We start from the raw sequence: 12811 nt of genomic DNA on the forward strand, positions 1-12811 counted from the left end.
ACCAGTGTTGATTCTAAGCTATATTATTTATCTGAAATAACAAGTCATGTGATCTTCCGTGTTACTGCATATTTTTTGAGTTCTTGCATAGCCCCCCCTATTTCCCCATCCTTCATCTTAATGTTTAAGTATACAATTGGAATTACACACCGACATTGTTCTCCTATACTTAAGAGGTACCCAGACCTCTCAATGAGACTTAACAGGCTAAATGGCACTTGTGAAACGCTCTATCACTTTAAATAACCTGAATGATTAAAATACAAGAATTCATCTTTATTTTCAGTTCACCTGAACAAATTTCACATTTGGTAAAAGGCAGTGTTCTTGTCCAGATCTGTTATTTTATGGGTTTCATGTATACATATGCAGCATAAAAGGGTCCATTTTTAGAGACATGCTATTTCAATGTGTACCCATTTTTTGATGTTAATGTATTTTAAGATTTGTAAAATACTCAGGCTTGAATAGAAGCTTATCATGTATACCATTTTATCTAATGAAACCTAAGCGAGGTGTGGGTGGTTTTTTTTTTTTTAAATAGACAAGAAGTTAAGGTGGATTTCCTGGACTATGCGTAGTTTTAATAAAGGTAACAGAAGAATATAAAGTCTATAACTGTAGTTCCAGAAGAGAAAGTATGTTCAATACCTATTTTGCTTTTGAAAAATTATGTTCTAATGGGTTGTTGTTCACGCCCCCTTATACTCCGGAAGTGGATCTTAAAAGAAGTTTTTAGCCCCCAGGAGCTGGGACTAACACTAATTTAACACTAATTTAGTATGCCTTTATCAGGGTCTTTTAGAAGCAGCAACTAATCTAGGGCACTTAATCTTTAATGGATATGCCTGTGAATAACTATTATTTAAATGTTATTATTGATTGGTCTACTTATAAGCTTACCCTGAATCTTTAAAAGGATTAGTTTATAACCTAGCTACTCTTGGTGTGAGCAGGAGTATTTAGAGTATTTACTGGGTAGTATGAAAGAGCAGTCCTCGAACGTCAGAGTTTTTATTGCCACAATCTTGTGGAAGGGAATGGTTCATTCAAGTCCTCCTTACTTTCTGTTAGGACTTCATTTTGGTGCAGTTGTACTTTTCCTTGGCGGTACATTGTTTTGGACTACATGTATTTTGGACATGGGATAGGCTTTGGTCGCTCTATTGTAAGTGCTTGTTCCAATCTTCTGACTTGTAATTTATTTACATTTATGGAAGTAATATAGTGAACTCTATAAAAAGCTCCTTTGGCTTCCGAGAAAAAAAATGAATTGAAGACAGAAGGTTTATTTCCCTTTTTTAAAAGGAGGAGGGCGGTTAAATGCTGACAGAAAAACCAAGTAACCCAACTGTAACCTGACATCTTGGTAAGATTATTAGCTCATTTTATTGTGAGACTATGGGTCGGAAGCTGACACAATTGATGGGCAGCTGAGACTATATTGGGAGGAGATTGCACTTAGTAAATATCCTTATGGCGGTTTCTCTTGAAACCATAAGAAAGCGTATACTGCATGTATTTTAAGGCTGAACACTTTCAAACTTGAGAGTTTAAAACTCTAACAATTGCTTTTATGTAGCCTAAACTCTATAGAGCTGTAATTGAAGATGTAATCGAAGGAGTGCGAGATCTCTTTGCTGAAGAAGGTGTAGAGGAACAAGTTTTAAAAGACTTAAAGCAGGTTTGTAGACAATACAAGTTTCCTTTTTTTGTTGTTTTTTTTCATCTTAAGAAACTGATAAATTATAGGTTTAGCCCCTTAGTTGTTTAACCCCTCAACTGGCTTACTTCTTTTTTAAACGCTTATTTATAAGAGAGTACAAGCAAGGGAGAGGCAGAGAGAGAAGGGATACAGAGATCTAAGGTGGGCTCCGCGCTGACGGCAGCAAGCCCACTGTGGGGCTCAGACTCAAAAACTATGAGATCATGACCTGAACCGAAGTCGGAGCCACCCAGGTGTCCCTGAGCTGACAATTTTTTTAAAGTGAAAAAGAAAAAGAAATAATGTCTTATCTATTTTTAAAAAGCCAACATTTTTTTTTCTCTGCAGCTCTGGGAAACAAAGGTTTTGCAGTCTAAAGCCACAGAAGACTTCTTCAGAAGTAGTACCCATTCGCCGGTGTTCACCCTTCAGTTGCCAAACAACTTGCACCCAGCATCACAGTCATCACCAGGTTGGGCACAGCTAGTGAATTAGTGCTGTTGGGGTCTGCAGAACAAATCCTCATTTGGTGGTGGTTTTGAATTAGACAGGGTAATGTTCTTAAGGTGAGAGGGCTTGGACCTCAGAATCATTACTATTAAATAAACAATAAATCATCGTCCCGTGTAATCATTGGCAACAAAATTTGGTTATTCAAACTAGTTTTGTTGTTGTTGTTGTTGTTTTGAACTATTAAAGTCTGCAGAGGTGACCAAGTGTTACTTTGGAGGCACGAGTTACATAGTTTATGAACTATGGCGCGTTCCCGTCTGTTATTTCAGATAATTTGATTGGATTGAGTCAAGGAGTAAACCAGCCACCATTGCCAAAAAAAGCAGAGGGAAAGATGGGCGGGTCCATCGTTGTGCATTCTTTCTCTCTCTCTTGCTTGTTGTATAAATTATAAATCTGCTATTGTTTTGGAAGCAAAGGGAGAGTTAACATGAGGACAGATGTTATTCAGACTACCTCACTGTTTTGGTTATTATATAATGATGGCTAGAAATTCACCCTACACACGCTTTGTCTTTATTCTTGGACTTCTTCTAAACCTCCTATTTTAAGGGCAATAATTTTCCATATTCTGTTTATCAATTTAAACTGGAAAAAAGTAGCTAAGAAAAGATAAACAATGCTGTGATGTCTTTCTAGCCTTTGTTCTTTTCTGATTCTTACAATTTTTATGCTATCCTAGTGTGTGTGTGTGTGTGTGTGTGTGTGTGTCGGCATGCAGACACAGACATAGGTTTTCTTGGGGTTAGCTGCAATTAAATAGATTAATGTCTGCAAGAAGTAAGGGTAGATTTTGGATTAGATTGTCAGTAACAACTAGGTTGTTTGTTTCATCCTTGGGACAATTCCAAAGAAAATCAAATGGGTCAAGGTGAAGAGAAAATAGTAAGGCTAGTACCTTCTTTATTACAAAACAAGAGAATTTAAGTGTGGCAGCAATTATAACTTATAAAAATGAAATAAGTTAATAATATTGAATTACAAACAGCTTTTATCTAATGCTGTGCTTATAAAGTTTAACTTTGCTCCATAAGAATTAATCATGGCAGTTTTAATTACCAAGCTGAAGCATGGAAACATTTTATATCAGTTACTAGGTTTTGGTTATGGTTTTGTTTTTAACTATTTTATTAGGTCATCCCTTTTATTTCTCTGTTGAAATAACATTCTTTTTTCTTTATTGAAGAACTTTAAAGATTTTTTTTTACCCAGGGGTGACTTGGAGGGTGGCCAGCGTGGAGGAGTCAAAGACTTGACTGGCTTTTATTAAAAGCAGTTAACACTTCAGGTTCTTTGTCATTCAAAATTGCAATACTGGATTTTGCCGCAAGATGGTAATATTACCAGTGATTTAAATCACAAAATAGTCTTGCAACTAATATGTCTTGCTGGCCTTCACTCAGCACTTGATTTTTATTCTCTGTCTTGAAAGTTATAATAGAAATAATTATCTTTAAACAAGATCGTTTTTATTCTCTTCTACATCATTTATAATGAAAAGGTTTAGGAGGAAGTACACATATCCTTTAAAATGCATTACGGGCCTTGTTTTTATCCCTCTTCATTTCTGGGTTCCCTACAATAAGAGTCTTGAAGTAAATAGCCTCGTAAAATTGAAGTACTTCTTAATTATACCTTCTCATTGTGTGCTTTTAAAGGCCTGATTAAAATAACCCAAACTAACTTACTTTTTATCTCTTGATGACAAGTTCAAATTAAATCTACAGTAGAGTAAGTCATTTGCCTTTGTTCCGTCTTTAAAGCTTTTTGCCCTGTCATATTTTCTTTGACTGTATTATCCACTTGCTTAAAAATTTCCTGTATCTTCAATTATCAACCTTTTTTTGGTCTCAGGACCCCTTTATACTTTTAATATTGAGGACCTCAAATAACTTTTTTTTTTTTTAATGGATGTTGGAAGTATCTATTTACCATAGTAGAAAATTAAAGCTGAGAAATTTAGGGGCACCTGGGTGGCTTGGTTGGTTAAGTGTCTGACTCTTGAACTCAGCTCAGGTCTTGATCTCAGGGTTGTGAGTTCAGAATGGACCCTACTTAAAAAAATAAAATAAAGCTGAGAAATTTAAAAAAAAGTTGGTTTATAAATTTTAAAATTGGTCATATGTTAACATAACATATATTTGCTAAGAGTAAGTATTTTCCAGAATAAAAAATATTTAATGAGAGGTGTGGTGGTGGTTTACTTTTCTGCAAATCTCTTTAATATCTCCTGTTTATATCTGAATTCAGTCTATTGTGATAGGTGGTTTTGGGCAAAGTATATGAAGAAAACCTGGCCTCCCATAGATGTATAATTGGAAAAAGTATTTTTATAGCATTTTCACATAACTTGATACTACACTAAAACTCAACGAGTGGTAGTTTGTGGGAGCTTAGCGGCAGGGTAGAACCTGAAACTACCAAAAGACTTTTTGTAATGTTAAAGTTTCCTGGTGTGTCTTACACTGTGAATGACTCTTGAACCTGTGTGTAATTTTGTAACCTACCTTGGCTATTTGGAAAAAATTGGTTCACCGAGTTATGCATTTGACCTTTTCTTCATAAAAGAATAGATAAAAAAATTATATTAATATCTCCACATATTTCATTAGAAAAGTGTTTAAGTATTAGAAAGCTATCAGGTTCACTGTGGTGCATATAAGGTTTACAGAATTAAGATTTGGGGATGAAAGCTTGAATTTTATCATTGCCAAACAAATACTGTCAGTTTCCTCGAGGTGATGGACAACTTAGTTCATTTAAAAAGAAAATGTCTGCCAAATATCCGCGTCTGAAAAACTGTAGTTTGTGTCATTCTTTCAAGTAAAGCGGTGTTTCTTAACACAAAGAGGCTAGATCAGCTCCCGACTTAAAGCACCAGTGCTCCTCTGTGTACTTCCTTGTACCTGTGCGTGCTGCAGAAACGCTGTGTCCCTCCGGGTTCATCCCACAGAATATTAAAGGGATGTATACTTGGGTGTTGAAATTTCATAAAAATAATTGCTTATGGTTGCATTAAGGAACTTCTTTAGTTGAACAGTTTTATTGTTGCTATTATTTTTGTCTTTTTAACTGTGAGTGAACGGCACGTGGAGAATAAATGCAGTGGCCAGGTCAGGTTTGGTGCTGCTGCCTTAATTCATGCTGAGGTGTCTTCACTTTGACTCCTCAGTGCTTTGTGCTGTAAGTGCAAACATTTAGTGAGAAATGAAAAAAAAATGGCATTTTGATTGTTTTGGTGTTATATAAATAGTTTTGACTTTGTGGACCCTGTGAAAAGGTCTCATGGACCCCCAGGGGTTTGCACAGTCTAATTTGTGAACTACTTTTAGGGGGACTATATATAGTTTATAATCTACTTTTTAAAAACATACATTTTTTAGAACTTTATATTGGCAACAAATTTAGGAGAAGGGATAGAGATTTCTCATGTACCTTTTATCCCCATTCGTGCAAAGTCTCTTCAATCAACGTCCCCCACCAGAGTGGTATGTTTGTTACAACTGATGAACCCCCATTGACATATCATAAATATCTGAAGTCCATAGTGTATATTATCACTCTTGGTGTTTCATGTCTTATGTGTTTATGTAAATTTATAACGACGTGTATCCATCGTTACAGTGTCACAGTATTTTCATTTTCCAAGAAATCAGTGCATCCTTTCCTGCCACACAGACTCAGGATACCCATTGATAGTTTTACTGTCTCCATAGTTTTACCTTTTCCAGAATGTCCTGTTCGAATCATGTAGAATATAGCCTTTCCAGATTGGCTTATTTCGCTTAGTAATAGATGGACTTTAGGATTCCCTCGCATCTTTTCGTGGCTTGGTAGTTCCCTTCTTTTCAGCACTGAATAATAATCCATTGTCTGGATGTGCCACATTTATTTAATTGTTCACCTGCTGAAGCACATCTTGGTTGCTTGCTGCCTAGTTTTGGCAATTAGGAATTAAGCTGCAGTAAGCATCTGTGTGGAGGTTTCTGTGTGGATGTAAGTTTTCAGCTTCCAAGGAGAGTGCTTGCTAGGATGTATGCTTAGTTTTGTAAGCAACCAACAGATTGTCTTCCAAAGTGACTGTACCCGCCAGCAATAGTGAGAGTCCCTGTTGATCTGAATCCTTGCCAACATTTGGTGTTATCAGTGTTCTTGATTTTGTCCATGCTAATTGGGATGTACTGGAATCTCATTGTGTAATTTGCATTTCCTTGATGACATATGATATGGAGCATCTTCTATACTTATTTGCCATTGGTATATTCTTTGATGAAGTGTCTGGCCCATTGTTTTTTTTTTTTTTGGTTGTTGTAGTTAAGAGTTCTCTGTGTATTTTGGATAACAGCCCATTATCAGATAAGTATTTTGCATTTTTTCCCCAACCTGTGACTTTTCATATTATACTGACATTGTCTTTTGCAAAGGAGTTTAAAATTTTCTTAAGTTTGTTTGTTTATTTATTTATTTACTCAGAATGAAACCCAAGCAGGCTTTACACTGTCAGAACGGAGCCCAATAGTGGGCTCCAACTCCCAAACTGTTGAGATCATGACCTGAGCTGAAATCAAGAGTTGGCCGCTTGACTGACTGAGCCATGCAGGCGCCCCAGGGTTTTACATTTTAATGAAGCCCAGCTTATCAATTATTTCTTTCATGTATTGTGCCTCTGGTGTTGTATCTAAAGAGTCATTTCCATGTGGTCATCTAAATTTCCTCCCAACTTCTAGAATTTTGTAGTTTTGCATTTTACATTTAGGTCTGATCTATTTTAAGTTAATTTTTGTGAAGGGTGTAAAGTCCGTCTAGTTTCAATTTTTTGCATTGGATAGCCAGTTGTTACAACGCCGTTTGTTGAAGAGATTGTCTTTGTGCCACTGTATTGCCTTGGCTCCTTTGTTAAAGACCAGTTGACTGTATTTAGGTAGGTCAGTTTCTTGGCTCTCTGTTCTGTTCCATTGATCTATTTGTTCTTTTGCCAGTGCCAACACTGTCTTGATTATTGCAGCTTTCTAGTAAGTCATGAAGTGGGGTAGTATCAGTCCTCCAACTTTGTTTTTCTCTTTGAATATCGTATTAACTATTATGGATCTTTTGCCTGTAATCCACTATTGAGAGAGAAATGGGATTCCATTAATAATAACCTCAGAATAATAGGTATATACTAGGATTGTCCTAAGTAAACTTGGACATGGAGTCACTTTGTCTATGATTGCCTTATTTATAGGACAGTTCAAATCAACTTGTGCTATTTGGTATTCATGTCACTGTCTTTTTGATGAAACACATTGGTCATTGTGGGAGCAAGAAAAGGAAAAATAGGAGTTTTGAGAGGTTTGTCATGTCTTTCATCTTTGAGCATTAAAACTCTCAAATTTCAGGTACAAACTATATGTCCAGTTGTTCCTAAACTTAAATCTGGTGAAAATTTCAGCAGTGCTGTTGGTTCTTGATGTGATTTGAGTTAGAATATTCAATTTGGTTATCAGGTGACATGCATACAGTAATGAGTAGTGACAAAGAAGAATATTGACCAGTTTTTGCACTTCTTGAGTCATGTGACTTGGATATTAAGATTTGGAATGGTTCAAAGCAGGACAAAGAATTGTGAAATTACTGACTGCCTTAAAGTATCAAAAACTTCTTGGTGTACAGGAAAAAATACACTAGTAATGTTATTAGGTAATATATTTTTACAGGATTTCTTAAATTACATTTGTGGGATTGAATTATTTCTATATTGTAAAGTCTATTGTTTGGGAAGTCTAATATTTCTAGAATATATACGTCAAGATCAAAATTCTGACACTTTTAAGTAAAAACACATATTCAGTTAAAACTTAATTGGTTATTGAAACCATCTTGAATATTTTAAAAAGCATGTTTTAGGCACATATAATGGGATATATAATTTGTGAAACTACGTAAATGGTGCAGTTAGTATCAAAATTAAGTAGGAGCTGTATGAAACTTCACTATAAAACTGTTCAATGCTTTTATTCTGATGGCTATAAAGGACTCTTAAAACTCTCTTATAGCTCTGTTTGATTTAGTAAGTATAGAAAATTATCCTTTTGGATTTATTGCAAGGTATTTAAAAGAGGGCGATTGTTGCTATTTTTCCTCAAGAAATTCATTTAATTGCTTCAGACAGTGTGTTAACAGATTTTTGTTTCCTCTCAGGCTATGGCTTCAGCTGTACCAGCTTAAGCTCAGCTCACTTCAGCTCATTAAGACTAATACCATTGTGTTCCTGCCACACCACTTCTTTCTAATTTAGGCTTTCTAAAAGAATGCCTCTTAATAAGCAAAGCCATAGATGAACAGAGGGTAAAAATAATTTTCTACTTCATTAATCATCAATCTCTGTAGCTTCACTTCTGTTGTCTTAATGTGGGAAGAATGGTTAGTTTAAAAAAATATTTGCTCCTTCTGAACCCCTTTGTTTATGATGGAGCCATTCTAGTATCCGAAGTAGATCTTTGGGACAATTTAATGTGGCATGTGGAATGTGCTGCATACACATGCTAAGATGTTCTTATTTTTATTAAAGAAAAGGCAAAATGATATTCTAAGAGTCATGTTCAGCTAGGTAAAATGATTCTTGAGGCAAAGTTTAAGGTTACTTTGGTCTACTGAGGTCTTTCTTTTGGAGTTACTATTTGTTCTTGACACTTATTTTTTTAGTGCTTACATTCACAATCATTAGGCCAGCCTTTTAGCTGTATTATAAACAAAGGGATAGCCAAGAAAATTGGTAGATCATAAAGAAAAGATATATGAGATGGCAACTTTAATGCAGGTTGAGTTGGTGTTCTAAGAATTTGTTCTCTTGTAATTTGCTTAGTAGTCATACATGTTTCATGCAAAGGTTTCCAGAGACATGTTCTTAATCATTTTTCCTAACACTATGTAGCTGCGCTGGCTTATTTAGCCAAAGTATTGTAAATCATGTTTCATGAAATGAATGAATTGGAAATTCTTTTTTTGTTTGTTTGAGAGAGAGTGCGCACGTGAGAGAGAGTGAGCATAAGTGCACACATGAGTGGAGGAGGGGCAGAGAACGAGGGGGAGAGAGAGAATACCAAGCAGGCTCCACACTGTCAGCACAGAGCCCAACGCAGGGCTTGATCTCATGAACCATGAGATCATGACCTGATCTGATATCAAGAGTCAGCTGCTTAACTAAGCCACTTAGGCACCTCTGGAAATTCATTTCAGTTTATAAAATTTAGAATGGTTTATGTTGGGGTACATAATTTTGTTCATTAGTGTAGTCTTTGGAAATGTGTTACTTGAATAAATAGTACTTTTTCTTTCCAATGAGAAGTTGTTATGGAGATGTAGTGCTACGTTGACTGAATGAAAACAACCTAGGTATTTTCTTACGGAGTTCTATACTACAGTATATTTGATTACAATGAGATATTTTCTTTTGGTACTTAAAATAGGTTCATTGTAAAGTCTTTATCTGAAGCTGTTAGAGAAAAATATAATTAAATTAAATACAATTAAATATTTTTGCCTTGCTTGGAATTAGGAAGTTTGGTATCACCATGGTCAAACATGTTAGTGATGGAAAATGCTTTTTAAAAATAAGCTAGACTTAACAATTTTATTAAATTGGTAAATTGGAGGTATAATATTTATTTTGTTTTCTATGCAGCATCATTAGTTATTCCTGCTGATCGACCTCTTCCCGGTTTTACTACAACAGAAATGGTATGTAGCTTATGTAGGATATATTTTAAATGTATGCCTCACTTTTAGTGAATGGTAGCAGAAGGCTGAGCATAGATAAAATTCATACTCCGTCAGGTGAATGGGAAAGGGTATAGTAAACAATGGGGAGACAGGAAAAACCTCTGTAACGTAGATGTTGCAAAAACTCTGGAGTTTCAGAATTGACGTTTTCATTACCAACTTTTCCTGTCTTCCAGAGTAGTTGTTAGCATCTGCTAAGGTTAGGAAATTTCTGAAGTTAAATTCTATGGAGTTTTAATATACCATATAATGTTATATACCAGGGAGACCCTAAATGGATGATTTTGATGTTTTATTTTCTGGTTTTTTTTTTTGAAAAATTTTTTTTTACCCAAGTTGAGCCATATAATAATTCTTTTCATTTAAGTGGAATATTTGGGTCATTTTTTAACCTTTCTGTTGTAGAGGTTTAGAGTATAGGTTTCCCTCCTAAGATTTTGGGAAGAAAATTAAATTACAACTTGTATCTAGAAAATTGAGTCGTTTTCAGGTGGAGAAAAATAGTACTTTTTCTCTTTTACCTTTCTTCCATGGTTCTGATGGTATATAATCTACTGGTTTTCATATTTTTTCAACCCAATTTCTGAGGCAAAAGGTTTGGTGGGCCATTAATTTCCATGTCTTCATTAAAAAAAAAGCCACAGCCCGTACTAGGATTTTTGGGAAGAATGGTGCTGCTTTTGATAAAAGACCAATGAAAAATATCTCTGCCTTTGAAATGTTTGGAACTACTTTTGCTCCAGATTAAAGAAATCATATACTTGTAAACAGTAAAAACAAATCTATAAAGTAAAACATAAAAGAACCCTTCAGTATTGTGCTCCAAAGACAACTGTTTTAACTGAGGTATATCCATCTAGCCTTCTTTGATGAAAGTTAAATTAATTTTCAGGGTAAAAGGCTCATTATCTGTACTGTTTCTGTAATTTAAACAAAAATATTTATTTATATTTGAGAGAGAGAGTGTGAGCAAGGGAGCGGCAGAGAGATAGAGGCAGAATCTGAAGCAGGCTCCAGGCTCCAAGCTGTGAGCTGTCAGCACAGAGCCCAGTGTGGGGCTCGAACCCACAAAGCAGTGAAATCATGACTTGAGCCAAAGTCAGATGCTCAACGGACTGAGCCACCCAGTTGACCCTGTAATTTTTTTTTTTTTTTAATATAAATGGGTCCTTCTTACTGCCAGTTAAATACTGACTAACCCTAGTGGATATACCACAGTTTCATTGATCTTTTGATAATGGACATTTAAATTATTTTTTTTTCTAGTATAACATTCTGTTGATTTACTTGTAGATCTGTTTTTGTGAATTCGTGTGATAATCAGGTAATCAGGGTATATTCCTAGAAGTGGAATTTTTGGGTCAAAGATTATGCATGTTTTTAATTTTGTTATGTTTTGAAAAGGTAGCAGACACAAACTCATGTAAGCAGTGGTCTGAAAAAACTGCTTCTTATCACATGCCTATCAACATTGAATGTTGTTCATCAGTCTTTTTAAATATTTGCGTGTCTGGTAGGCAAAAAATTTTTTGTGTTTTGATTTAATATTAAAAAAATGGGAAACTAAGGTTTAATTACTCTAAAATAAAAATTCTACACTATTGTATGATCTAATTTAAAATATCCATAGTAGTCACCTCACTGAGTAGAGGAGTCTGAACAGCTGTGGTCCTGGTACCGACATTGTGAAAACCACCGACTCAGGCGGGCTGTGTAGTGGGCAAGTTGTAGGAGCCAGTGTTCGTGCTGTTTACTAAGACTTACTGGCTCCGTTGCTAATAGCTGTGGAACAGAATTCAATCTATCCTTGCTGAGATAATCTAAATCCAATATTGAAAAGCTGTTTTATTCAAAGAACTTAGTCCTAATGTTGTGTTGTCTAACCATTGTCCTTTTATCCTGAATCAGATTACTTTTTTTCCCTCATGGCATCAGAAAAAAAAGGTGTAAGTCAAGCCCTTTTCTAACTTTCTAATTAAATTTCTCCTCTCTAGGGCACCTCAAACTCAAGTGCAGGCTTCACTTTTCCTGGTTATCCTATTCATGTGCCAGCGGGTGTGACCCTGCAGACTGCTTCTGGTAAGAGTCTACCCTAAATAATTGCGTTTAGCACTGGTACTGACTACTGGGTGTTAGTTTTCATGATTTTTAATAAACTGTGTGCTGGAAGTCATTGAAGTTAAAGGAGATCTTAAAACAACTTATTTTAAGAGTAATCCTAAAAGGTGGTTATTGCTGGTATAGAGGCCTTCTACCATAAAAGTCAGAGGCCTCTCCTGTAACTTACTCCCGGTTCTCTTTCCTAACATGGTAGAAGATGCTCAATACATGTTTCTCTAATTCAAGTCAGTTATCCAAATTTTGACATGGAGCGCCTGGGCGGTTCAGTCGGTTAAGTGTCTGACTTCGGCTCAGGGCATGATCTCGCAGTTCGTGGGTTTGAGCCCCGTGTCGGGCTCGGTGCTGACCGCTCAGAATCTGGAGCCTGCTTTGAATGATGTGTTTCCCCTTCTGTCTGTCTCTCCCCTGTTCACGCTATGTCTGTCTGTCTGTCTCTCAAAAATGAATTAAAAAAATAAATTTTGACAAATACAAAATAACATGTCTGTGTCCCTGCTAGCTCTAATCACGAAAAACTAAACATCACCTTGATCAGCCTTTGCCTCCTTTCTTACTGGAGATTCTATAGTATAATAGAAAGAATATCCAAGAAGGTTGGAGATTAATTAACCTTTGTTTTTCAGAATACTGTTTCTTTTTTTTCTTTAAAGTTTATGCACATTTGGGGGAGGGCAGAAACAAAGGAAGGGGCAGAGAGAGAGGAAGAGAGAG

The 12811-nt window shown here is 35.7% G+C and overlaps 1 protein-coding gene across 1 annotated transcript in view; it reads left to right on the forward strand.

The window, feature by feature from the left end:
• The window catches only part of GTF2A1L (general transcription factor IIA subunit 1 like), a 41159-nt gene that overhangs the window by 406 nt on the left and 27942 nt on the right, over positions 1-12811 (forward strand). Inside the window, exons 2-5 of the mRNA XM_029937325.1 lie at positions 1583-1684; positions 2054-2177; positions 9882-9937; positions 11974-12058. Of these exons, the coding sequence (XP_029793185.1) occupies positions 1583-1684; positions 2054-2177; positions 9882-9937; positions 11974-12058 (367 nt within the window). The remainder of the gene's footprint in view (positions 1-1582; positions 1685-2053; positions 2178-9881; positions 9938-11973; positions 12059-12811) is intronic.

Source organism: Suricata suricatta, chromosome 4 (assembly GCF_006229205.1).
Source record: "Suricata suricatta isolate VVHF042 chromosome 4, meerkat_22Aug2017_6uvM2_HiC, whole genome shotgun sequence".
Taxonomy (NCBI): domain Eukaryota; kingdom Metazoa; phylum Chordata; class Mammalia; order Carnivora; family Herpestidae; genus Suricata; species Suricata suricatta.